At 33.5% G+C, this 26767-nt stretch overlaps 1 protein-coding gene across 7 annotated transcripts in view; it reads left to right on the top strand.

Annotated features, from left to right (window-relative positions):
* The window catches only part of BIRC6 (baculoviral IAP repeat containing 6), a 234405-nt gene that overhangs the window by 112951 nt on the left and 94687 nt on the right, over window positions 1–26767 (top strand). For all 7 annotated transcript variants that reach the window (XM_060026859.1, XM_060026858.1, XM_060026861.1 and 4 more), the window contains 13 exons: window positions 1091–1201; window positions 2674–2807; window positions 6766–6893; window positions 12403–12965; window positions 13913–14088; window positions 15070–15166; window positions 15314–15508; window positions 16304–16504; window positions 18691–18970; window positions 20290–20546; window positions 20794–20902; window positions 23579–23800; window positions 24816–25596. In XM_060026859.1, coding sequence (XP_059882842.1) covers window positions 1091–1201; window positions 2674–2807; window positions 6766–6893; window positions 12403–12965; window positions 13913–14088; window positions 15070–15166; window positions 15314–15508; window positions 16304–16504; window positions 18691–18970; window positions 20290–20546; window positions 20794–20902; window positions 23579–23800; window positions 24816–25596 — 3254 coding nt within the window. The remainder of the gene's footprint in view (window positions 1–1090; window positions 1202–2673; window positions 2808–6765; window positions 6894–12402; window positions 12966–13912; window positions 14089–15069; window positions 15167–15313; window positions 15509–16303; window positions 16505–18690; window positions 18971–20289; window positions 20547–20793; window positions 20903–23578; window positions 23801–24815; window positions 25597–26767) is intronic.

Raw genomic sequence — 26767 nt, 5'->3', positions numbered from 1 at the left:
TTTTTTTTTAAGGCAGTTTCATAGGTTGTCTTTTTTTTATGTTGTTAATAGACACTAATGATTAATGCCTAGAATTAGTAGCAGTTCACAGGAAGTTTTGAAATGAAGATAGTCTAATTTTGTTATTCCTTTTTTATTAACTGAAATACTTCCATAAAGAGAAACTTCCTTTCATGTGCTATCATGTCACCCTTTGGAGATACAGTTTTTATATAGAGCCAGGAAAAATGCTAGAAATTTTCTGTATTTTAAAATTAAATTTAAAAATTAATTGGTTCACAAGTAGTCTATAATCATGACCACTTAGTTTCCTTAGTAAATATCTGTATAAGTTCGTGATTTTAAAGTATTTCTTACGTTTCTGTTACAATCATTATGTTTATTGATGCTGAAATTATGCTGTTTGTGGTCAGTAAGATGATGCTTCATTAGATTCTTTTGGTTTTGTTTTTTGTGAAATACACAACTATATCTTTGTTAGATTTTAATATCATAGGTGTTCCAAACTATATTTCCTGCCTGAGATCTGGAATCAGCCATTCTACACAGTGTTTTAAGGGCAAAAACTGGGCACTGTATTATGTTTGTTTATTTTTAATAACTTTTGGCTTCTCCACCTGCCGCATGTGCTTCTTATTTAGGCCTTGCAGGTGACTTAGTTATTGTTTTAGTTTGTGCTTTTTCTGTGAAGTTACATTGGTTTTGAACGGTCAACCCCATCCCTGTCTTTCCAATATGCCCTATTATTTTCAATTTTTGGCTTTGCAGAATGTGAGGATTTTTAGTAAAGCACAAATTGTGTTACAGTGGAAATGCCTGTAGTTTGGAAAGGACAACAAATGTATAGTGATGACATGTTATTTTATTTGTCATGGGATGAGCTTTAACCTTAGATATAAAATCTTATTGACTCTCTAATGCTTTAGTTATGTTTAATGGGGAACTTTTATTTATATGTTTTGAGGACACAAGGTAGTGAATTGATTTAAAAAAATAATGTCATGTTTTAAAATTTATTCTTTTTGTTTTAATTCTTAGTAAACATTTGCTTTTTCTGAGTTAAAATTTCTCCTTTCTCTTTTCTACGTAGCATCAATAACTAGCTTTCTCACGGTGTTAGCGTGGTATCCCAATACTTTGCTCCGGACATGGTGCCTTGTTCTTCATAGTCTAACACTCATGACAAACATGCAGCTTAATCGTAAGTCCAAATATTTATTCCTTTAAATCTCTGACATATGCTTTATTATTCTTGCTATGAGATTCTTGAAAAAGATTTTTTCAAGAAGTGATATAGTTGTGAAGATGATTAAATTCTTTATTTGAATATGTCTCTTCTGAATTTGTTCTTTTTGTTGTTGTTCTTAATGTTTCTTGCCCTTTGTGCTTCTTTACTTTGATTATATACTCTCATCTATCTACAGTTACAAGATCAAATTATATTTTTACCTTCTAAAAACTTTTACTAGTTTTTAAAAATTGATTACTCTTAGAGTACAAAGTCAAGTATTTAATGTTAGTCTATGTCTTGTGTTGGTTATTTATTCTTTTTAAAGTAACTTAGCAGTTAAAGATGATTTATTCATTATAATATTCATGAACGTATATGACTAGGTTCCTCGGTGTATGCTTTTCACATCTAAAACCTACATTCACTGAACCTAATCGCTTCTTCTCAGATTCTAAAGTCCTATTAGTTTCCTACTTTCTTCACCCCACTCCTTTATTTCCCAATTAAGATAGTAAAATTAATTTCTGAACCTTTTAAGAAAGGAACTTTTAGTGCTTTCTGTGGCTTTTTGTATCTCAAAGTCACAAAGATACTCTCATACATTATCTTCTGTACTGCTTACTGGTTTTACTTTTTACATTTAGGTCTAGATTTTATCTGACATTCTTAGGTTGTTGGGAAGTAGGTATCCAAGTTCATATTAGAGAGCAAGGAGTAGCCATTTGTGAATTGAAATCTTCATTCCATCTGTAGGTTATGACAGCAGGTGGGTGGATTTCATCCCCATTCTCTTTGGGCTTAATTTCATTGACTAGAAAGCAGCGTCACCTTGATAAAGGTATTAATTAAAATCATTGCTGAGAATCAAAATGCTACTTCATTTTTCATTTGGAATATAATATTTTCCAAATATGGGATTGAAAACATCCCTATGTGATACTGAAGATAGATTTGACTCAAGGATATTTTATTCACTTCAGAAAACTTGTGCATTGTCTGTGTATCAGTTAACAGTATACAACCTTTATGTAGCTGACATGCAAAAATGAATAGGTTTTGCTTCAGTTTATCTTAGAAGGCTGTGTTAAAATTTACCTGAAAAATAGATCTTTATTTCTGGAAGGGGGAAATAATTACTAAGAATAGGCTCACCAAAAGGACAGGAAGCATTTAGTTATTTCTTTTCCACTTGACTGTATACTGAATAAGATGCACATTAAACTAGGTATTTTTCACAGCCAAACTAGGAGAGAGGCAGGAGATCTATGGCAGATGAAAATAGAGAATGAGGCTCAGTCAGTGCAGTAGAGATTCAGATCCTTTTAGTAACTCCCAGGAATATGTGAGTTTCCTTTGAAATTAAAAGATGTTTTAAATACTGCATTTCCATTGTTTCGGGGTCCTTTCGTTGGGGACTTTTTTTTTTTCTTAATGTTTTATAGCTGGTTCCAGTACTGCCATTGGAACTCAGGAGAGTACTGCCCATCTGCTGGTTTCAGATCCAAACCTGATTCATGTCTTAGTGAAATTTCTTTCTGGCACCAGTCCACATGGAACAAATCAACACAGTCCACAGGTAATGTGACTTCTGAAAGCCAGTGATAGGCCCAGATTATACAGTAAACTTATTTGTAAAGGAAATTTTAAGTGCAGTTAAATACATAAAATTTTCATTACTAAAGCATTAAATGATGGCCTTTTATGTATCAATGTAATAAAATGTTTTGAATTACATATAATAATAGCTATGCTGAAACTGAATTATAGCAGGTAGTAAGTTTTCTCTTGGAATTTTACTGGATGTTTTAATGTAGCGATATATTTTTGGTGTTAATTTCATATAATTTGAGAAACATTCTAAACAGATATTAACCTTAATGTTAGGGAAGCATTTAAAAAATTGGGGAATTTAAAAATTTTTAAAAATAATGTGTTATGGGCTTCCCTGGTGGCGCAGTGGTTGAGAGTCTGCCTGCCAACGCAGGACACAGGTTCGTGTCCCGGTCCGGGAAGATCCCGCATGCCGCGGAGTGACTGGGCCCGTGAGCCATGGCTGCTGAGCCTGCGCGTCCGGAGCCTGTGCTCCGCAATGGGAGAGGCCACAACAGTGAGAGGCCCATGTACCGCAAAAAAAAAAAAAGTGTTATGTTAAGTGACCTCTATTATCAAGATTGACAGGTCACCTAACTTAATTCTTTTATGCTATTAAGTATTTTATTTAACAAAAAACAAAAAGATGACATCAATGGACCTAAAGGGTATTATGATACGTGAAATAAAACAGAGAAAGACAGATGCCATATGAGTTCTCTTATATGTAGAATCTAGAAAACAAAGCAAATGAAGAAACATAAGAAAACTGAAATTGAGTCCTAGATACAGGGAACAAACAGCTGGTTGCCAGAATGGGGGATGGGGGATGGGGGTGGGGGAAGGAGGGTGAGGGAAATTGAGAGGTACACATTTCCAGGTACAAAATAAATGAATCACCAGTATAAAATGTACTGTGTGGGGCGTATAGTCAATAATAATGCAATATCTTTTTGATGACAGATGGTAACTAGTCTTATTGTGGTGAGCATTTTGAAATGTATAGAAATATCAAATCACTGTGTTGTACACCAAGAACAAATATAGCATTGTAGGTGAATTTTACTTCAAAAACAAACAGGGCTTCCCTTGTGGCGCAGTGGTTGAGAGTCCACCTGCCGATGCAGGGGACACAGGTTCGTGCCCCGGTCTGGGAGATCCCACATGCCATGGCCGCTGAGCCTTCGCGTCCAGAGCCTGTAACAGGAGAGGCCACAACAGTGAGAGGCCCGCATACCGCAAACAAAACAAAACAAAAAGACACAAACTCATAGAAAAAGAGATCAGATTCGTGATTACCAGAGGCAGGGGTTGGGGGAATTGGATGAAGGTAGCCAGAAGGCAAAAACTTGTTGAGAGAGTAAATCTTGAGACTTCTCATCATAAAGAAAAAAAATTTTTTTCTTTTATTTTGTATCTATATGAGACGATGGCTGTTCTCTAAACTTACTGTGGTAATCGTTTCATGATGTATTAAGTCAAATCATTATGCTGTATACTTTAAACTTATGCAGTCCTGTATGTCAATTATATCTCAAAACTGAAATGAAAAAAAATATTGCTTTTGTTAATTCAGAAAAAGAAGATATATCAGAGCTTATAAACATTTTTAGTCTAACCAGAGATTTCTTTTATATCAGTTTAGCTTTTGTTATATTGTACTGCTTTAAAAAATATCTTTCCTTCATTATATTTCTTTTCACATAAAATATATTTAGTGTTCATAGCATCTTTCCAATGGACGTTATTCAAGATTATCTTGCAAGGTTGTCATCTTTTATTTCTTAGCTATGTGCTTATCTATGTGCTAGGTCTAGGTGCTGTTCTAGGTGCTAGGGATTTAAGTAGTTACCCTGTCCGAGTCTCTGCCTTTCTTGGAGCTTAAGTTCTGTTGGATACATTTAGTCAGTACTCTCATACTGAATAGACTTGATTTTTGTAGATCATCATAAAATAAACCAGACAAGGAAAAAAATGAGAAGGAACAAACTACTTGTAATTAGATTGGGCCAGAGTTTTGATGGGGGTAGAGGCATGTTATCAAGTGATTATTACACATAAAGATTGCATGAATTTGGAATGTGAAGATTCCTGAAATCACTAATTCCAGCTTCTTTATTTTACATATGAGTAAACATGCATTATCTGCATTGCCCACAATTATACAACTAGTTAGTGATAGAGCCTAGGTGTCAGGGAACATGCCGCTGTATAAAGTAGTGTTTTTTCCTCTCTTTTTTTTTTTTTTAAAGGCAAAGTAAAAGTTACTGAAGGTCAAGCTTTCCTCAGATATTTTGGTTTTGTAGTTTGGTTATGAATGTTATGATTTTTATACTCAGTGTTAGAAATTGTTAACTTTAAAATGGTTTGGAGAATTACATTGCATTTTGTTTTTTCCAAAACTCCTCTAGGGTTTTATGATCATAACATTCCAAAACATACTTCAGGGTACTTGGTGTGGTTCTCACTATCATTTTTTTTTCATTGAAGAGATAGAAGTTTGGGAAAGCATTGTTTTTACAAATAGATACAGGTTCGTTTTTAGCTTTAAGGGGTTTTTTGTAGGGTTTTTTCCCCAATTCACTTTAGTATTTGCTCTGCTAGTCATTAGAAGCATGACCTTTTGTGAATCACTTAACGTGAGTCTGAGTTCTTTTGTTTTGAAATGGGATAATTAAGAAGATTGTGAAAATCAGTACATAAGTTCTTTGTGCTTTTGAAAGCATTATAAAGATATTCTTGTGTAATTCAGGTGAGTCTTTTTCTGTATTGAATTAAATAAAAGTAACATAAGTTATTCTAAACCATAATGAAAAAAATATTGACAATAGAAGCTATAATTTTCGATTTAAAATAAGTATATCAAGATCTAAAAGCTTAATTGGTTTCCTGCTATCACTGTTAATATTTTTGTTCTTCAAATGAAAAGTTTCACCCGTATGGCTCTTGACTTAACGTTTGATGCTTTTTTATTTTTTTTTCTCTACAGGGAAAGAGAATTTTTTTTTCCACATCTTTATACAATATTGTGTTAGTTTCTGCTATACAACAAAGTGTATCAGCTATATGTATACTTATATCCCCATATCCCCTCCCTCTTGAGCCTATCCTCCCTCCCTATCCCATCCCTCTAGGTCACCACAAAGCATTGAGTTGATCTCCTTGTGCTATGCAGCAGCTTCCCACTAGCCATCCTTTTTACATTTGGTAGTGTATATATGTCAGTGCTACTCTCTCACTTCATCCCAGCTTCCCCTTCCCCCGCCGTGCCCTCAACTCTGTTCTCTACGTCTGCGTCTTTATTCCTGCCCTGCCACTAGGTTCATCAGAACTGCTTTTTTTTTTTTTTTTTTTTTTGCGGTACGCGGGCCTCTCCCGTTGCGGAGCACAGGCTCCGGACGCACAGACTCAGCAGCCATGGCTCACGGGCCCAGCCGCTCCGCGGCATGTGGGATCTTCCCGGTCTGGGGCACAAACCCGTGTCCCCCGCATCAGCAGGTGGACTCTCAACCACTGTGCCACCAGGGAAGCCCCAGAACCGCTTTTTTAAATTCCTTATATGTGCGTTAGCATACGGTATTTGTTTTTCTCTTTCTGACTTACTTTACTCTGTATGACAGATTCTAGGTCCATCCACCTCACTACAAATAACTCAGTTTCGTTCCTTTTTATGGCTGAGTAATATTCCATTGTATATAGGTGCCACATCTTCTTTATCCATTCATCTGTTGATGGACATTTAGGTTGACAAAAGATTAATCTCCAAAATATACAAGCAGCTCATGCAGCTCAATATCACAAAAACAGACAACCCAATCCAAAAATGGGCGGAAGACCTAAGTAGACATTTCTCCAAAGAAGGCATACAGATGATACTTTTTAAATGAATAATTCTGTAGATGGGATCAGTAAGCAGTTGTCAACAGAATTTCATTTCTCTTCAGGTTGGTCCAACAGCTACGCAAGCTATGCAAGAATTTCTTACCCGATTACAAGTGCATCTTTCTTCAACATGTCCTCAGATATTCAGTGAATTTTTGCTCAAGCTAATTCATATACTTTCAACAGAAAGGTAAATGTCAAGGTGTTACATATATTCCTGATATAGAAGCAATAGGTAATCCTCCAAATTAATTTTCCCTTAGCATTTGTTGGGAGTTTATCTGGGAACAGATAAGCAGGACGATATTAGGAATTAAGAGGGAAAGGTTTATTGGTATGTTTCCCAGTTGTTTTCACTTCTTTTCATTATGGCTCTCCCAGATCCTGAACTCCTTCTATTGTGAAAGGAATAACGGGTTCATAGATTAGGAAGTATAAACCTTCTAGGTGAAATTTACTTGAAGCTGTTTAAATTATTCTAGAATACAGGTAGAGAATTAAAGCTACCAGCAATTTTATTTGAAACCTATATTTGATAAAACCCAAAAAAGATATCTTAAAAAAGAAAATTAAATACTAATCTCATACAGAAATCCTAAATAAATTGATTACCAAAGTCAGGCAATAGGTTAAAAAGAATAAACTGTGACCGTGATGGGTTGATTCTTAAAATGCGTGAATGCTTCGATATCATATATCATATTAATGAGTCATTTTCGTCATAGTTTAAGGCATTTCATAAAATCCAACATTACTTTCTGATAAAACTTTTAATGAAATATAAACAGTATCATCTTAAAGTTACAAAAAACATTATGAACAAACCAAAGTCTAGTATGTTTGATTATTTTAAAACTTCCCATTAGTATCAGGAAGAAATTAAAGGTGCTGTTTGCTATATTTATTATTTAATTTCATTGTGGAAGTGCCAGTGAATTTTTTAAAAATTTATGTTAGAAAATGATTAAGATCACTTGTAGATTATGTCACTCTTTAAAAATTAGTTCGAAAATATTAGAAATCAGAAAAAGGTATGATTTATAATAGTTATAAAATTAATAATTTATTCATAATAATAGTTATTTTTCATAGATCAGTAGCAAAATGCCTGAAACCAGTATAAAAATTAACGCAAAAAATTTATATGGCATATGTTTTCATAGCTGCAGAAAATTTTATAGTACTATCCTCATTTGTTTTCTTCCTCCTTTATAACTATTTTAAAACACTAATGTGGTTGTAGTTCAACTTGTTTGTAGTGTATACACAGTGAAGCACAGGTGTGGGAAGGAGTAGATTCACAAAACCAAAAACATGCTGTTACGGTATGCATCTGTGTATTTGGAAAACATGAACTTGAGGTTTTTGTGTGATGTAAATAAAACCAACTAAGAAGCAAAAACCAGTTACCATGGAGTTCATTTTTCTTTTAACTAGGCTTTTTTTTAAACTGTATGTGAGACCTCTAAACACACTCATTAGATGTAGACTTTAGTATCGTTCTGTCTGTGTAGGGTCTAGCAGTAAAAGGTTTCATGTGAAAATTCAGTGCATTTACTCTAACATTTCCTACAGAAATATCAATCTTGCTTTAGTTTATAACATGCTGTCTTTTTTTAAAAAATCTGTTTTATATCTTTTTTTATAAGTAAAGGTATTTATAGGTTTACGTGCCTCAAAAACTAATAAGAATTTTTTTTTCCAGCTCCTCTTCCACCCTGTACACACCTCATACATTTCCTAGCACATTTTCTTTAATTGGGTCCATAACATTGGCCCAAATATATTCTTAGCTTTTGTTTTCTTTGTATGTTTTTAAGAAAGTGTCTGGCATCCGTATAAATTAGCCTGCAGCTTTTTAGTTCAATTAATACTATAGGTTGAGAAGAAGTACCCAGACTTCATATGAAGAGGGCAGTCATTTATATCACATAAATGTTTTGCAGGTATACTCTCTTGGTCTGTGGATTATATTTTCATTTTCTTAACAATATCTTTGAAAAAGCAGCTTTTAATTTTGATGAAATTTTGTTAGCTTTTTCTTTTATTTATTATTATTTTTGTTTCATAACAATATCCTTGCTTAACCCAAGGTCATAGAGATGATTCTCTATGCTTTCTTCTAGAAATTTTATTGTTTTAGGTTTTACACGTAGGTTATATTGAGTTAAATTTTGCATTTGGGTCTAAGTTCTTTTTTTTCTTTTTTTTTTTTTTTTTTGCCTGTGGATGATGTCAAATTGTTACTATACCATTTGTTGAAAAACACATCCTTTTTAAATTGAATTCTCTTTCTGCCTTTTCCAAAAATCAATTGACCATATTTGTTTTGCTCTATTTCTGGACTCTATAGAATTGATGTTTTTGTCTGTTCTTTTCCGATAACACACTGGTTTGGTATTTTTATATTATTTCTTGAGGTCTGGTAGTGTGGATTTTCCAACTTTGTTCTTGTTGTTTTAGAGTTGTTTTGGCTATTCTGCTTTCTTTGCTTTTACATGTAAGTTTTAGGATCAGCTTATTGATCCCCTACCACCCCCACAAAAACAAAAACAAATCAAACCAAAAAAACACTTCTGCTCCATTGTGACTGAATAAGCGTGAATCTGTAGATCAATTTGGGAGGAGTTGTAGGTATATTTATAGATACAGATATAGTTATTCATATAGACATAGATACAAAAATATAGTTATACGTAGAGTTATATATATATTTGTGATTTTTCTTTGTACAGTCATGTGGTTAGTGAATAGTACGTATGTCTTTTTGCTTTTTCTGCACCTACTGAAATGATCATATATTGTTTCTTCTAAAATCTGTAGGTATGATAAATTACATTGTTTTTTTTTTTTAAGTGTTGCTCAGTATACATTCCCAGGATATATACTCACTCGGTCATGATGTATTATCCTTTTTATATCTTGCTTGTTTAAGTAGTTAATGCTTTGTTGCTTCCCTGGTGGCGCAAATGCTTTGTTGAAGATTTCAAAATCTCTGCTTATGAGAGATATTTGCATTTTTAAAAATAATGCCTTTGGTTTTTATGTCAGGATAATCCTGGACTCCTAAAATGAGTGTTTCCTTTTCTGTTTTCTGGAAGAGGTTGTGTAAATTGGATTATTACTTATTTAAATATTTGATAGTAATTGCCATTGAGACAACCAGGGTCTGGAGTTTTCTTTGTATTAATAGAAAAAAGTTTCTACTTATTTTATAGGTAAAAGATTATTCAGGTTTTCTTTCTTCTTGAGTGAACTTTGGCAGTTTGTGTCTTGAAGGAATTTGTTCATTTCATCTGTGTTGTTGAATTCATTATTTGTAATTTTTTCAATTATGCTTTTAATGTTTTATAGTATGTAGTTTGATTCATTCTATCATTTCTGATATTGGTAATTTTAATCTATTTATCTTGGTCATTCTTGCTAGAGGTTTATAATATTATTGATATTTTCAAAGAAGCAACTTAAAGCTTTGTTGATATTCTTTATTTTTTCATTTCCAATTTCATTAAATTTTGCTCTAATAGTTATTATTTCCTTCTTTCAGTTTTTCTTGTATAAGTGTTCGACAATATGTGTCTCTTAATTGATCTGTTAGACCACTTTACATTTAATGTAGTTATTGATTTAGTGGACTAAAATGTATCACTTTGCCAGTTTTGTTTATTTAATCTATTCTTCCCTTAAAAATTTTTTTTCTTGCCTACTTTTGGATTAAGTAATTTTTATAATGATTTCATTTTGTTTCTAGTATTATTATTTATAACAGAAATTTTGATTATAGTGTTTTCCCTAGCTTTGCAATATACGTCTTTATTTCATCACATTCTGCTTTCATATATTATTATATCTTAGCTCACATATAATGTAAGAACTTTAGCAGTAAATTTACAGTTTCTTTGTCTCATCTTTTGTGATGTAGGTATCATATGTTTACTTTTACATATGCTGTAAACATAATACATCCGTACAATTTTTGCTTTGGATAATCACATATCTTTTAGACACTGAAGTAAATAGTATTTATGCCTGGAAATGGACAAGCCTCTTCTACTGGGTGATTAGTGTGAGGATTTGAATCACTCTTTTCAAGATTTGACCTGGCTTTGGTTTTATTGTTGCTATGGTTACCTTTTGTGTTTTGTCAGCTTCAAAATGATCTAGTTAGCTTCTGTTTCGATGTGAGTCAGGGTAAAGGGGGTGGTTTCCAGTTTTATTGTTCCATCCTTAGCTTTTGTTGTTCCTTATACATTTGTACCACAGAGGGACTCTCTCTCCATGGCTCCATCTCTAGCAGTCAACTGCTTTTGCTTGTTTCTTAATGTTCACTAGACTCCTAGTGATGGCAGGTGTTTTCCGATATTGTTTCCAGCCTCAGTCTTTGGCAGGCCCTCTGTGACTGAACCTCAGGGGAAGGAGCTTTCTCAATAAATTTTTCCTTCTTTTTGTCAGCCAAACTCTGGCTTATATCTTTGGCCATTTCTGAGGAGAGCATTTCCTTCTCTCCAGTGGTAGGAAACAGCTATTGGTATTTGAGGGGTTTTTTCACTAGCACCAAATACATGGTGTCTTTTTTAACACCATTTCCCTGATTATCTGACGTCAACCTGTGTCCTACAGTTCAGTTCTATTCTGCCACTATCCAAAGTTAGCCTCAGGTTTACAGTTTTAACTGTTCAATCCCACAAGACTGCCCTTACTTCAGAGGGCACTTACAAGTCCAAGGTCCCCAGGTTACCCACATTTTTGTATCATTTGACTACAAATTCAGGGGTTCTCACAATCCCCCCCTCAGGTTCAGTAATTTGCTAGAAGGATTCACAGAACTCAGGAAAAACACTTTATTTATTTTACCAGTTATATAAAGTATAGCTCAGGAACAGCCAGATGGAATAGATGCACAGGGCAAGATATGTGTGGGGGTTGGTGAGGGAGGATGCCTGTGAATGGGTATGAACTCCAAGGGTTCAGTGTTACCACGCTTACATACCTGGGGTTTAACAACTTGTAAAGTATTTTAGCTGAATTCTTCTTAACCATATGCATATTGCCAGCATCTCGACTTCCCAGATTCTGCGACAGGAAAGCCAATGCTCATATTCTGTCTTCTTGGAGGAGGTGCCTATCTTTTCATGGATTTCAGGCTTTTTGGTACTCTTTTGACCTTAGCTCTCTGATGGGTTCAAGAAAAGTTATGACTTTAGAGTTAATTTGGCTTTTTTAATTGGTAAGTTGGGGCCAATGACCTTTCCAGCTTTCTATTTCTTAGGCATAAGTAGAACTTGAGAGCATTCAATTTTGATGCATAAGAATTACTTGATTGAATCTTAATTTTTGAAAATCAAAATCAGTAAGAAATATTTAAACTAACAACATTTGAGGTTGTAACAAACCAGAGCTCATTTATTATGAGGAGTGCCTTGTGATATATAATTATTTTAGTCTGTAGCTTCAAAATCATCTCTTTGATTTACTTGTCCTTCAGTTTTCTATTTGGAAGGGAATTCATTTTTTATTTTATATGATAAAATGGAGGCAAGAACAAGAAGAACTCAGAAGAGCTGGAAACTCTTTGCTACAAAATGAAATAGTGAATACCAGCAGTTTAATTTTTGTTTAGCTTTCTTGTATTCTGGTGGTTACTCCTTTCAAAACAATTTAAAATGGATTAATTTTTAATCCTCTCTCTTTTTCTGCAGGGGTGCCTTCCAGACAGGCCAAGGACCTCTTGATGCCCAAGTAAAGCTCTTAGAATTCACTTTGGAGCAGAATTTTGAAGTCGTTTCAGTTAGTACTATTTCTGCTGTGATAGAGTCTGTCACTTTTTTAGTGCACCACTATATCACTTGCTCAGACAAAGTAATGTCTCGAAGTGGATCAGATAGCTCAGTGGGTGCTCGAGCATGCTTTGGGGGACTCTTTGCCAACCTCATTCGTCCAGGTGATGCAAAAGCAGTTTGTGGTGAAATGACAAGAGATCAACTCATGTTTGATTTGTTAAAACTGGTTAACATTTTAGTACAGCTGCCTCTTTCGGGCAATAGGGAATACAGTGCAAGAGTGTCTGTGACCACCAATACGACAGACAGTGTTTCAGATGAAGAAAAAGTTTCAGGAGGCAAAGATGGTAATGGAAGCAGTAGTAGTGTTCAAGGATCACCTGCATATGTCGCTGACTTAGTGTTAGCCAACCAACAGATAATGAGCCAGATTTTGTCGGCTCTGGGCCTGTGTAATAGCAGTGCCATGGCGATGATAATTGGTACGTATTAATATTAAGAATATTAATCTTATACTTGTTTCTAGTACTATATCTCTTTCCTTTAGCAATGTATGAATTCATTTTCTTTTTACTTTATAATGCAGAGTTACTTTTTTGTAAACTTCTTAGCATGACTGATTTTTATTAGTGAAAACTTTTATAGAGTGGCTTCAATCAGTTGAAAATTTTTAAGTGTGAATTTTTTAAAAATTGGAAAATACTAACAAAATAACTTGTAGTGAATTAAGAAAAAAATCAGTCTTGTAAGTTAGGTACCATAATTTATAGTCACGTATCACTAACATTTTAACGATGAAGAATTTCACATCGAATTTTGTATTAGGGAATGAGTAAGATTTATTTATTCACAGTTTTTTAAAAAGTGAAGTATAAAATTTTGTTCAAGTTTAACAGTTTCTATGACACATATATCAATGTAAAATTTATATATTGTTGCTTTACTTTTCTACCTATTTGAAAGCTAATATGTTAATTTTTTTAACTAATTAAACTTCTGTAAATTGTGACAAAATCCATTCCTGATATATTTTCGCTTATTAGTATTTCTTTTTTCATGTAAGGGAAACAACCATATCTTTTTGATTAAAAGTTTTGAAGTTTAGTCACGTAATAGTATCACTTATTTTTCTCTCCTTTTCTTTTTGGTATGTATAATGATGTTCCTCAGTCATGTAATAGGGCAACTTTATTGTTACCAACAACAGAGGTATCTCCTATAAAAGATACCAAAAAACATCCTCTACTGAATGTTATGAGAGATATTTTAATTTCTAGATATGTGTGTATGTATACACACACACACACAGCTTTTATGTACCCATCCTTCAGTGGTTTGGGGGTAAAATGGCTTTTAAGACTCTATTTTAATTATTATGGTTTTTAAGGATATGCTTTTTAAAAATGTGTCATCTTTTTATTTAAACTAGGGGCAAGTGGATTACATCTCACCAAACACGAAAACTTTCATGGTGGGTTAGATGCCATATCAGTTGGGGATGGATTATTTACCATACTGACAACACTTAGTAAAAAAGCTTCTACAGTTCACATGATGCTGCAGCCAATTTTAACCTACATGGCCTGTGGATATATGGGCAGACAGGTAAGTTCAATCCAGCAACAATTGCAGTAATTTAAGTAGTTACTAGCAATGGGAGCAGAGAATTATTTGTAAGACAGAGACAGAGTATTCTAGTTATATGTTGGAAAATGAATGGAGTCAGCAGGTGAGAACTATAGATTACTAGTAGAAGTTGGAGAGGAAAGTTTCCTTGAAACTGTCAAAGATGACTACAGTGATGTAAGAATAAAATGTTTAACATATTTTTAAATTTTAGATTTTCTTTCCATTGTCTTAAGAAGTAGTTCTTTCCTTTTCCCTAACCATAGCATAGTTGAAAACCAACATGTTCTTCGTAGATGTTACATATGAAAATTTAATATGAGTATTTTTTTTGAAGCTTAAATTACATATTTAGTTTCCTTTCAGTTAAAAGGGGTTAGGGTCATTTTAAAAGAGACATAGGTTAGAATGTTACTACTTTTTAAATTTCCTTTTTAAAAAATGAGATTTTAGGAGCCAGTGTGATTATTTTAATTTCTAGTCCATTTACCATTTTTTTCAAAAGCAGATTTTAAAACAGTTTCTTAAGGAATCTTCTATATGTCAGTGTATAATTACCATTTTCATAAATATACATTGCATGTGTATATATATTTCCCCATTGGAAGATACAAAGATATTTGAGAAGGATACATGTTTTAAATGAAAGCACTGTCTACTCGAAAACAAAATCGATGCACCTTAATTTCAGGTAGAAAATGATAATAGTAGGTAAACACAGATGCAAAAAATGCTGAGTTCAGAGAGGAGACTGTTCACTTCCTTTTTGATTCAGGTTAAGATTTCCTAAATATTTTGGCAGACATTTTGTATTTAGTGATTTAGGTTAAGGTTGCCATTTTATAATAATTAACTGTAAAAGAATATTACATTCAATAAGAAATTTAGTTGTCGTAATTCACAGGAAATTAATAATCACCTTTTAAAAATCACAGTATACATGTATGGTTTTCTTTTTAGGGCTCTCTCGCTACTTGCCAGTTATCTGAACCATTATTGTGGTTCATTTTGAGAGTACTGGATACTAGTGATGCCTTGAAAGCATTCCACGATATGGGTAAGACAAACTTACAAAACTGTCATTTAAGTGTAACCATTTGATAGTAAATTATGTTCTTATTTTTGTAGTCTTCTGTGAAAGTTGACTCAATGTCAAATCAGCTATGTTAAGATAATTTTCATTTAGTATTCTCTTTAAATTTAGGTGGTGTTCAGCTCATTTGCAACAATATGGTTACTAGTACAAGGGCTATTGTAAACACTGCAAGAAGTATGGTATCAACTATTATGAAATTTCTTGACTCTGGTCCGAATAAAGCTGTTGACAGCACTTTGAAAACACGAATACTAGCTTCTGAGCCTGACAATGCAGAAGGGATCCATAACTTTGCACCCCTGGGTAAGAAAAGAGTTATTTCATCTTATGGGTATGAATTTAAGTAGTAGTTAATTGGCTGGTATGAAGCAAAAATAGTTGTCAAAGTAAGTTGATTGTGTTACAGTATCACCATTTCAATTACAAGCCATTGATTTTAAAAGTAGTAGTTTTCCAAACATTCTACTGATTAGAAGGAAGTTTTTAATTGTTCTTTAGTAGTAAAATTTGTTTTTATTTCTGAGTTTAAATAGAACACAATTTATGAAACTAAGTAGTAGATTCTTATGTCAGTTTTCATTGTAAATGTTAGTTTTAAAGGACTTGTTCCTTCTTATTTGGAGTGGTACTTTTTTTTATAAGAAGTTTCAGATTTATATAGTTATTCTTTTTTTCCATTCTACATAGTTTCTTTTTATATTTTTCTTTTCATATTTCTAACTCATGAATATTGACAATTTAGAATAAAGGTGATTATTTTCAAGCTGAAGCCTGTATTGGACATTGTTTTTTACTTAAATCATTTGAGAATTACTGTGCTAGATTTGTTGTTGCTAGTTTAGTTTTCATTTGACATGTTAGTGCATAGAAATTAGGCAGCAGTTAACAGTGAATTTGTCGCCTTGCCAGTTGACTGGATGTCCTGAGGTTTTGTGAATACTGTAACAAATTATGCTAAATGTATTAAGTACATTCATAGTATTAAATGTTCATGTTTTTAGCTAATTTTTCTAGTGTAATTATTATGGTTTGAATAGTTCTTGATGCCTTATTAGGTTTCTTTTGCAAGTTTTTATTTTATTTAAAATACTTCTGTAGGTACAATCACATCTAGCAGTCCTACTGCCCAACCAGCTGAGGTGCTTTTGCAGGCCACACCACCCCATAGAAGAGCTCGCTCTGCTGCTTGGTCCTACATCTTTCTGCCAGAGGAGGCTTGGTGCGACCTTACCATTCACCTTCCTGCAGCAGTGCTTCTTAAAGAGATACATATCCAACCTCACCTTGCATCTCTTGCAAGTGAGTAATATTTTTTGTAAAGATCCATCATGAAAATAAACTATAATTTAGAAGCATTTAAAAAATGAGAAAAATACTTAGCAAACAGTGATTAACTTAGATACAATTTCCAGATCGCTTAATTTTGAACAGTTTTAATATAATATTTAACACTACCACCGAATCATTTCCCATCAAATGAATTGACATGGCTATTTCCCTGAAACAAATAGAGTGTGTGATGAAATTTAAACAAATATATTCTAGTTATATATTATTTTGCCTTTCCTCTTCCCTCAAATTTATGAAGCTATCTATATAGCATTAAGATAAAATGAGTTAGTTTATACAGCTGTAGACAGCAGTCTTAGTTTTTCTAGGCTGGTCCTCAGTCCTAGCTCTGTAAGGTGAAATTAGCATAGATTCCCCTTCCCATTGTAAGGTAATTACATCTGCCTTAATACTTTGAATGTGATATTTTGAATATTTATGATCTTTAGATTTTTAATATTTTGAGTATCATTCAATTGATGCATTTTCATTGAATACATTTGGTTGTAACTTCGCAACGTTAAATAATTGAAAAGAATTTTTAGAAAAGTTGTACATTAAAAGGAGCAGGAACTCCTTTAAGTATTCATGAAGGAATATGAAGTACTATTTTAAGTTTATGAGGGTCCCCAAATTCTTTCAATATAAATATAATAATTTGTACAGAATTGTTGAAGTTGTCACAGTCATTTATCTTCATTGATTGATTCTCATTGCTGTCATATGTCACTGAGTAATTTAATGAAGAACTATAGGGAATTTTGTAGACCCCTGGCATATTTGGAAGAATCAATTTTTCCACTTATTTGCAAGATTAGATTATTATACTCTAATACAGTTGTGGAATCCACACGTTAGATAAAAATAGATATAATGAATAAAATGGCAGAAGAAAAATAGACTAATGCACAGTGTTTTAGCAGGTCAAAAATAATTATATTACATGGCAAAATATAAGTCAGTGTAAGACTTAGGGGATAATCTAAGATGAGGAGGAAGCTCCTTTTATTCAGAAGGAGAAAGTGGTTCATGTGAATGGTGGCTTTGGAGTGTAGCTAGAATTTGCACATAGGAATTGGGACAGGAAGGATGTTACAATGGAGAACTCTGTACATTATGAAAAATCAGTAGGTTAGGTGTTCTCCAATACAAGTGTGATTAATAATTTTGGTTTTGGATTGGAGCAGAAACTGAAGATATAGTGTGTTTCAGTGGAAATAACATAGCCTTTAGAATCAAACATGGGCTTGAATATAAAATGTGCCTTTGTTCATTTGGGGGTTTGAATTATTTAATCTCTTTGTCAGTTTGTATTGACAGATTCAAAGAGATTAAATAATGTGGATAATACTTATCTCAAAAGGTGAGATTAAATTTAAAAATTGATGTGACTTGTCTAGTTCTCAGTGTAAACCAGGAGTGTAATTGGCAAATAATAAAAGTTACTTCCTAATTTTACAGTTGAAATTAAAGTCAAAGTTCAAAGGTTGTTTTAGTTGATAGATAAATTTATTATATGGGCTTCCATGTTTGTGAGAAAGAAATTTTCCCATAACAGCTGCCAGTTATTACTTTATTGGGCCTTCTTAAATTTTAGCAGGAAATGGTTTTATTTTTAAGTATTCTGGATGTTTGTTTAAATTTTGAAAGGCAAAAACAGATTAGAGGCAAAAGCAATTTCTAAATTCAACTGTGTTTAAAATCATAGCAGTATGGTAGTAGTGAAATAATGAGTTTGTGAAAAAGTACTTTTTAAGTTACATTCCTCCCAATTTACAACAGTAAACCATAGCATATTAATCACCATATTGTTGGTGATAATTCTGAGTAAAGTAGAAATAATAGAGTAAGTTATTGCCTATTTTTCTTTTCTTGGAGCGAATTAAGTACATGTGGATTGCATATCTTCAGTTACTCTTTTTTAGGTTAATGTTAGAATTTTTTAAATATAATTTTTATTATACTGTGAATTTCATATAATAGCTGTAAAATCAATTATGGTGAAAGTCAGTGACAAAGTATGACTTGGTGTATACATTTTCTTTTTATGAGTTCATAATGAATATAACTGAAAGCTGTTTTACTGGGATTGCCACTAAAATATGAACTCTAGTTTACTTTTCCTTTAGTAATTGTTCAATTTTCTCTTCCTGTAGCCTGCCCATCCTCAGTGTCTGTTGAAGTAAGTGCAGATGGGGTAAATATGCTACCATTATCCACTCCTGTTGTCACAAGTGGTCTCACCTACATAAAAATTCAGCTTGTAAAAGCTGAAGTAGCTTCTGCTGTCTGCCTTAGACTTCATCGTCCACGAGATGCCAGCACATTAGGCCTTTCACAAATTAAATTACTGGGCCTCACTGCTTTTGGTACCACTTCTTCAGCAACAGTTAATAATCCTTTTCTTCCATCTGAAGATCAGGTATCCAAAACAAGGTATGTGGTTTCTCATTCTTAAGAAAAACCTTTCTGTGCTTTTCATGAAATTGTTTATACTGTGGTTTTTTTTGTTTTTTTTTTTTTTTAGAGTTTAGGAAATTCTTTGTTCCATAGGTATCTAAATAATATCATAATTTTATTAAGTGTAATAAAGAATAATTCTATAGAAGCAAAACCTTGAGGCTGGTTAAAATTGAGATTTATGTATGTTTAATCCTTGGGATGATCCACAATGTGGTATATGTGGGTGTGGGTTCCAGTTCTTTGGATTGTAGTCTTATGTAAGCATTTCCAAATGCCTATCCCCAAGAATACATCTGAAGCATACAAACTGATCATATAGATAGGCACCTAGCCCTATATGGTCATTCCTAAGTTGCCAGTCTGCAGAGGGTTAGATTTGAACCATACAAACTGACCAAACAAAGAAGGATCTGAATATATCCTTTAATTTACATTCTTCTGGTAACGTTTGATGGTTGAAAATTTTATAGATTGTCTTAATATAAGTTTTACCTGACAAAAAAATTTAGGATTTCTTTTTTATTCTTGAGCTGTCAAGACTTTACAGTTTTGCAATTCTGTGATCCTTTGCAGTTTATATTTATGCATATAAATATATGTATATACAAAAACATTTCCTGACTAATTAAATAAAAAGGAAGTTCATAATTCCTACATGCTACTAGCACTTAAGTATTTTTTTATGTTATAGGGGAAACTTACTGTGTGTTTAATTCTTTATTGATGTTACAGTATTCTAAAAGTACTTTTTAACGTAGATTGGTGCTACTTACGAAATACAACATGCTGATCTTTTCATTTTTTTCTTTCTTTTTTTTTCTGCTTTATAAGTCACAAGGAATTTTTTTTTTTAATACATATCCTCTCCTTGTTTTTTATTTAGATTCTTTTCCCATGTAGGTCATTACAGAGTATTGAGCAGAGTTCCCTTGCTATACAGCAGGTTCTTATTAGTTATCTATTTTATATATAGTAGTGTATATATGTCAATCCCAATCTCCCAATTTATCCCTCCCCCAGCCTACCCCCTGGTAACCATAAGTTTGTTTTCTACATCCATGACTCTACTTATATTTTGTGAATAAGTTCACTTGTACCCCTTTTTTTTAGACTCCACATATAAGCGATATTGTATGATATTTGTCTTTCTGTGTCAGACTTACTTCACTCAGTATGACAATCTTTAGGTCCATCCACAACATGCTGATCTTTGAGAAGTTTTGTTTTACCCCTGAAGTAATTTAAGCTACTTAAATTTACCCATATAGGCCATTTTGTGTTGTGTATTGCAGTATTGGATGGTTACGGTTATTACATCATTGCCTTACTCACATAAGTGATCTGGAAGGAATGATGGCAAGTGCAGCTGCACCTACTGCTAATCTGCTACAGACTTGTGCTGCCTTATTGATGTCTCCATACTGTGGAATGCATTCACCCAACATTGAGGTTGTGCTTGTAAAGATAGGACTGCAGTCCACTAGAATTGGCCTGAAGCTTATAGACATTCTTCTGAGAAATTGTGCAGCATCAGGCAGTGATCCTACAGGTGACAATTTTGATATTTTAATTTTTACATATCTGCAAAATAATGACAGTTGAACTATGTGATATTTGTGATTAATTCTGTTTCTGAAATTAACTTCCATTATGGCTTCATTATTTTTGGAGTTTTGTTTCTGTTGTTGAAATTTACAGAAGTTATTTTTAATGAATAATTTAAGATTAAATTGAGCAAATCTTCTCATCCCATTTGCTTATTTAGCAAATTATTCCTTTTGATTCTTTGTTGCAAGATTTGAATAGCCCTTTACTTTTTGGAAGACTGAATGGACTCTCTTCTGACTCTACGATAGATATTCTTTACCAGCTTGGGACAACTCAGGATCCTGGAACAAAAGACAGGTAGGTATGTGGTGATCTCAGTTTTCATAGGAGGACACACATACACACAATCAGATGTAGTGAATGTTACTTGGAATGCTTTATTTTTCTTTTTTTAAATTAATTAGTTTATTTATTTTTAGCTGTGTTGGGTCTTCATTGCTGCTCGTGGGCTTTCTCTAGTTGCAGCGAGTGGGGGCTGTTCTTCATTGTGTTGCACGGGTTTCTCATTGTGGTGGCTTCTCATTGCAGAGCACGGGCTTCAGTAGTTGTGGCATGCGGGCTGAGTAGTTGTGGCTCGCGGGCTCTAGAGCACAGGCTCAGTAGTTGTGGTGCATAGGCTTAGCTGCTCCGCAGCATGTGGGATCTTCCCAGACTAGGGCTCAAACCCGTGTCCCCTGCATTGGCAGGTGGATTCTTAACTAGTGCACCACTAGGCAAGTCCTGGAATGCATTCTTTTTAGATCTTTTCATAAAAGTTAAGCTTAGGTATTACTAAACATGTAGAAATATAGGAATATTGTGTCAATATTAGGTACTTGGAGTATTTTGTTAATAGTAATAATGTTTGTTTTTATTGATTACTTATTGCTATTGATTATATTATTCACGGACAACTTTTCATATACTCCTTACCCTCTTTCTCCTGCTTCCTACCACAAAATGAAACATTATCATACCAAGTAAATAATATCTGAATGTTTCACCTAAATGTTTAGTGATCTTTCGGTATAGGTAATTTTAGATGAGTTTTACTAGTGTAGATCTTCCTTGATGTCTTTTACCTCCAAATTGATAGGGACTCCAAGTAATTTTGAAAAATGTTTCAGTTGATAAATTTTTAAATGATACTTTGGTATTCTCCGGTTTTATGTATATCGTCTATATCTGGAGAACATATTTATAGAGTGTGTGATTCTATAAATAATATAAATTATCTTCATACTAGAGATTGTTTCCTGAGTTAATATCCTTTGAAGTATATTGAATATTTTATATCCAATTAATATTCTTTAATATTGTTATTAGTTTGTGTTTAAAATGAAATCATTTGGTATGTTATTAAATGTCTTACTTCATAAATTATTAACAGATTATTTTTTGTAGGTGCTTACTCATTTTATAGCTATTTACCAAGTAGTTGCTATATGCTTGACATTGTGCTAATACTGGAGAGGTAAAGTTTATTGAGTCCAGCTTGTGCCCTCAGGACTGGGAAGACAGAGCAGTGTCACTCATAAGGGAAGATTTATGAAGGTCAGACTTAAGGGTATGAATTAGAGTGACAGACAGTGAGGGCATCTCGGAAAAATTGTTACTTAATCTCTGGTAATGTAATAGCTTTCATTTAGTTTAGGCTCATTGCTTTCAGGTTCTCTGGATTAAAAATATTTAAAGGACATATTGAACAAAGTATAATTAGTTTCAACAGGGTAACTTTAAAATATTAAATAGGCTGACTTCCTTTCCATTAAACTTTTTGCTTTATATAAACTATGTGATACCTGTATTATATTTAAAAATATACTGGAGTATTTTTGACAAAGTAAATACGAATTTATGTCAATTCATAATTGTTAATAGGATTTAAAAATACATTAAAAATATGTGCTAAATATTTTTCTAGAATAGGTTTCTTTAAATCTCTTGTGATTATTTAAAAAATTTTTTTTATCATAAGAAGAAAATTGCATTTAAAATTATTTTCTTAGCATAAATGCAAATGTAAATATTTCAAAATGTTTCAGAACTAACATTAATGACAAGATTGTTGGCTGCTGTTTTTCTAGAAAATGTTACTCTTCTGTAATTGCCTCATCTCCCTTCTTTTTCTATGACTTGTCCTTATGTCCTGTCATATGCAGTTTAAAGCATCTTACCCTTCAGTCCTTCAGGGTAGAGAGAGGGATTAAGTAGTATTATATACGTTCCAATTCCCGTTTCTTTTACCCTGAAGCAGAGAATCTTGTGCTCTAAACTAGACATTTAAAAGTAAACAAAAACAAAGATAAATACAGTGTTTTAAGAACTTGACAGTAAGTCTCACCTCCCACCTCCCCAAAATACAAACTCCAAAGCATTACTGCTTTAAAAAGCCTTTTGCTTTCATTTTGTGGTCTCCAGCTCTAGGGGCTTGAGTGTAGAGTGGCACTTGAAAAAGAACATATGTTGGGGCTATTCTGTTGTCAGAGTGAAAGAGGGTGGGTGGCTACTACTAGTATTTAATGCTTGGGGGCCTGAGTTGTGAAACATTTCATGCTGTATTGCATGAAATTCTGCACAATGAAGAACTGGCCCCAGATCGCTGCTCTGTGGTATGTGGATTTGTTACAAGGTGAGTGAAAATTTAGAGGACAGAGTGAGTTTGTTTAAGCTGTGTATCCTGTAATTCTGGATATTTATATATTCTGTCATAAATGAGGTAAGAATCAATGATTATTTGCTGAATTAGACTTGAGTTATCTCAAACATTTTCATTGCTTAAGATTGGTAGGGTTTTGGAAAATTAGAGTTACTATGACGTCATTGATTGTATAATTCCTTTTCCCTCCTATTTTATTGATATATTAAAACTATTGAGAAAAATCAGTATATTATTCCGATAAACACATTGCTTACATGCAGTGGTGGTATTTATCTGTATTAAATGTCAGCTGGAGTATAATTGGTTATTCAAATTCATCTTCTTCTTTTAAGAATTCAAGCCTTGTTAAAATGGGTCAGTGATTCTGCAAGAGTGGCTGCTATGAAAAGAAGTGGCAGGATGAGCTACATGTGTCCTAACTCTTCAACAATAGAGTATGGTCTTTTGATGCCATCTCCTTCTCACTTGCACTGTGTAGCAGCAATTCTGTGGCACAGTTATGAGCTGCTGGTAGAGTATGATTTACCAGCACTGCTAGACCGAGAGCTCTTTGAGTAAGTATGATTTGTGAAATTCTCTTTTCCCCTAGTACTAGATCACTTTAGATTTTTACTTGATGAAACAGCATTTTACATTTTTATTTATATAAAAATAATACTTCAAAAAGTACTAGTTAAGTATAATCGGTATAATTTCGAAACGATATGGTACACAAATTTAATTAATTTATCTTCAAGTTTTAAGAAGCTACATTAGTGTCATTGCTGCTTTTCCCACCTAAAATTGGAATGTTTAATATATTCTCCTGCAGATCATAATGTTTATTCTCATCTGCAAATTTACCTGCCAGAATCTTTTTTATCTTTAATATGCAACTTTGGAGGGAAAGTGTAGCTAGAAATTTTGAGAGACTACTTTAGACAGTTTTTACAATTGGTTGTTTTTACTTCTTTCTAGATGGCTGTTATGATTGCTCTTTTGACAAGTAGTTTCCACTTAACCCACATTTCTTCACCATACTCAGTTAAGGCTTTGTTGAGCTGACTGCCTAATAACTGCTAAGTCTATAGCAAAATATAATAATTTATTTCTGAAGAGTTCCATGACTCTTAAAAGGTTGGCTTTTTGTCCTCTAGTTTGTCATTTTCATATTTGGTCCTATCAGTTGGCATAATCCATGACTTATTAGTGAAACTTGCTAACAGTTTTCATTTTGCAGATATGAATTAAAGCCATTAATAATGTCGAATTCAGTCTAGACATTTCTTAGGTATAATTTTTTTAATTGTTTCTTTATGTCATTTTTTTGAGGTCACACAGAGAATGGTAGAACCATTTTGATATAGATCTCTTGGTTTTCTATACTCATTTTACAAATCTAATCTAACTTCCAATCTACTGAAGTACTTAATGATGTTTATCACAGTCTTCCTGAAACATTACAGTGTCATTATATTGAACGTCAAACTATATAATTTTCATGAAAGTGATTTCTAGTAGAAATAATTGACAAAGAGGTCATACTAAATATGTGTATATATTGTTAACATGGTATCTTTTATTCCGTAGGTTACTTTTTAATTGGTCCATGTCTCTTTCCTGCAACATGGTTTTGAAGAAAGCTGTTGACAGTCTACTTTGCTCGATGTGCCACATACACCCAAGTTATTTTTCTTTGCTTATGGGCTGGATGGGAATTACCCCTCCTCCAATGCAGTGTCACCATGGACTGTCCATGACAGATGATAGCAAAAAGCAAGATCTTAGTTCATCTTTAACAGATGACTCTAAAAATGCACAAGCACCTCTTGCACTAACTGAATCACATTTGGCAACCCTTGCTTCCTCTTCTCAATCTCCAGAAGCTATCAAACAATTACTGGACTCAGGTTTGCCTTCTCTTCTTGTGAGGAGTCTGGCTAGTTTCTGTTTTAGCCACATTTCTTATTCTGAAAGCATTGCTCAATCAATAGATATTTCCCAGGACAAACTCAGGCGGCATCACGTTCCACAACAATGTAATAAGATGCCTATCACAGCAGACCTGGTTGCTCCTATTCTTAGGTTTTTGACAGAAGTTGGCAATAGCCATATTATGAAAGACTGGCTTGGTGGGTCTGAAGTCAATCCGCTATGGACAGCACTTCTGTTTTTATTGTGTCACTCTGGGTCCACTTCTGGAGGACATAATTTAGGTGCACAACAGACCAGTGCAAGATCAGCTTCTCTTTCTTCAGCTGCTACAACAGGATTGACTACTCAACAGAGGACAGCAATTGAGAATGCAACTGTTGCATTCTTTCTGCAGTGCATTTCATGTCACCCTAATAATCAAAAGCTGATGGCCCAGGTAAGAGTAGAAGAACTGGCTATGTTCCAGTGTCTTATTATTTTAATGTGCTGTAACATGGCACTCTTGAAATTAGCTCAGAAAGGATCATGTATTAAGGCCAGGTGATGGTGAAGTTTGGGGTTGGTTGCATTTAAGGATTTGAATTTAAACCATAATTAAAATTACTGATATCTCCTCCCTCCTCTCCTCAACTGTTACATAAATCAGTTATTATTTCTGATGAATGATGGGCAAATTCATGGAGATTCTAGCTAAAGATCATACATTCCTCCTTTTAAAAAACTGCCCCTAATCAAAAGAACAACGCTTCAGGGACTTCCCTGGTGGTCCAGTGGCTAAGACTCTGCGCTCCCAATGCAGGGGGCCTGGGTTCGATCCCTGGTCAGGGAACTAGATCCCACATGCTGCAACTAAGAGTTCGCATGCCGCAACTAAGACCCGGCACAGCCAAATAAATACATAAATAAAAATATTAAAAACAAAAAAACAACGCTTCAGCTATTGGAACAGGATTGACCACTTGAAGGTGGCCATCAAGTGCCTCACAGCATTGAGGCATTGCATTTTATAGTAACCGGATTGTTAGAGCTGTTGATTTGCTTCTAATGAAGCAGACATTAGAATAAGTTTCAGATAGGAGACTCCTGACAAATCACATTAAAGGTATGAAAGATGATTTTATTGTATTAAGTCCACAGAGCCAAAAATGTTGAAACCTGGAGTTATCTGGAGCATAATTCTAGTTGCTTTTTGCCAGTTTCTGTCTGTTGAGATCTTCAGCAAGTTGTTTAAACTATAAAATGGAGATAGTAATACCTGCCTCTCAAAAGGTTTTCTTCTTTTGAGAGGATTAAATATGATCATGTATATGAAGTATCTAGCATAGAGCCTGTCTGAGACATGGTAGACACCAATAAATAGGAACCAGCTTCTATTTTTACCCCCTTATTTGATAGTGCTTATTCAGGTTAAACTATTAATGAAGGATGAGCTATCATAATTTTAGAATCTAGAAGGATGAGCTATCATAATTTTCAAAATATACTGAATGATTTAACTTTAAGAAGAGGAAGGTACTTTGTTGCATAAAGTAATTAATTATTGGGAAACTGTATCTACTTAATGTGTCTAATTTGAAAGAAATGCTTAAATTACCAATTTTAACCAA

Source organism: Delphinus delphis, chromosome 12 (genome assembly GCF_949987515.2).
Source record: "Delphinus delphis chromosome 12, mDelDel1.2, whole genome shotgun sequence".
NCBI lineage: Eukaryota > Metazoa > Chordata > Mammalia > Artiodactyla > Delphinidae > Delphinus > Delphinus delphis.
Note: the sequence above shows the minus strand (reverse complement) of the source record. Positions and strands in the feature narration are given on the sequence as shown.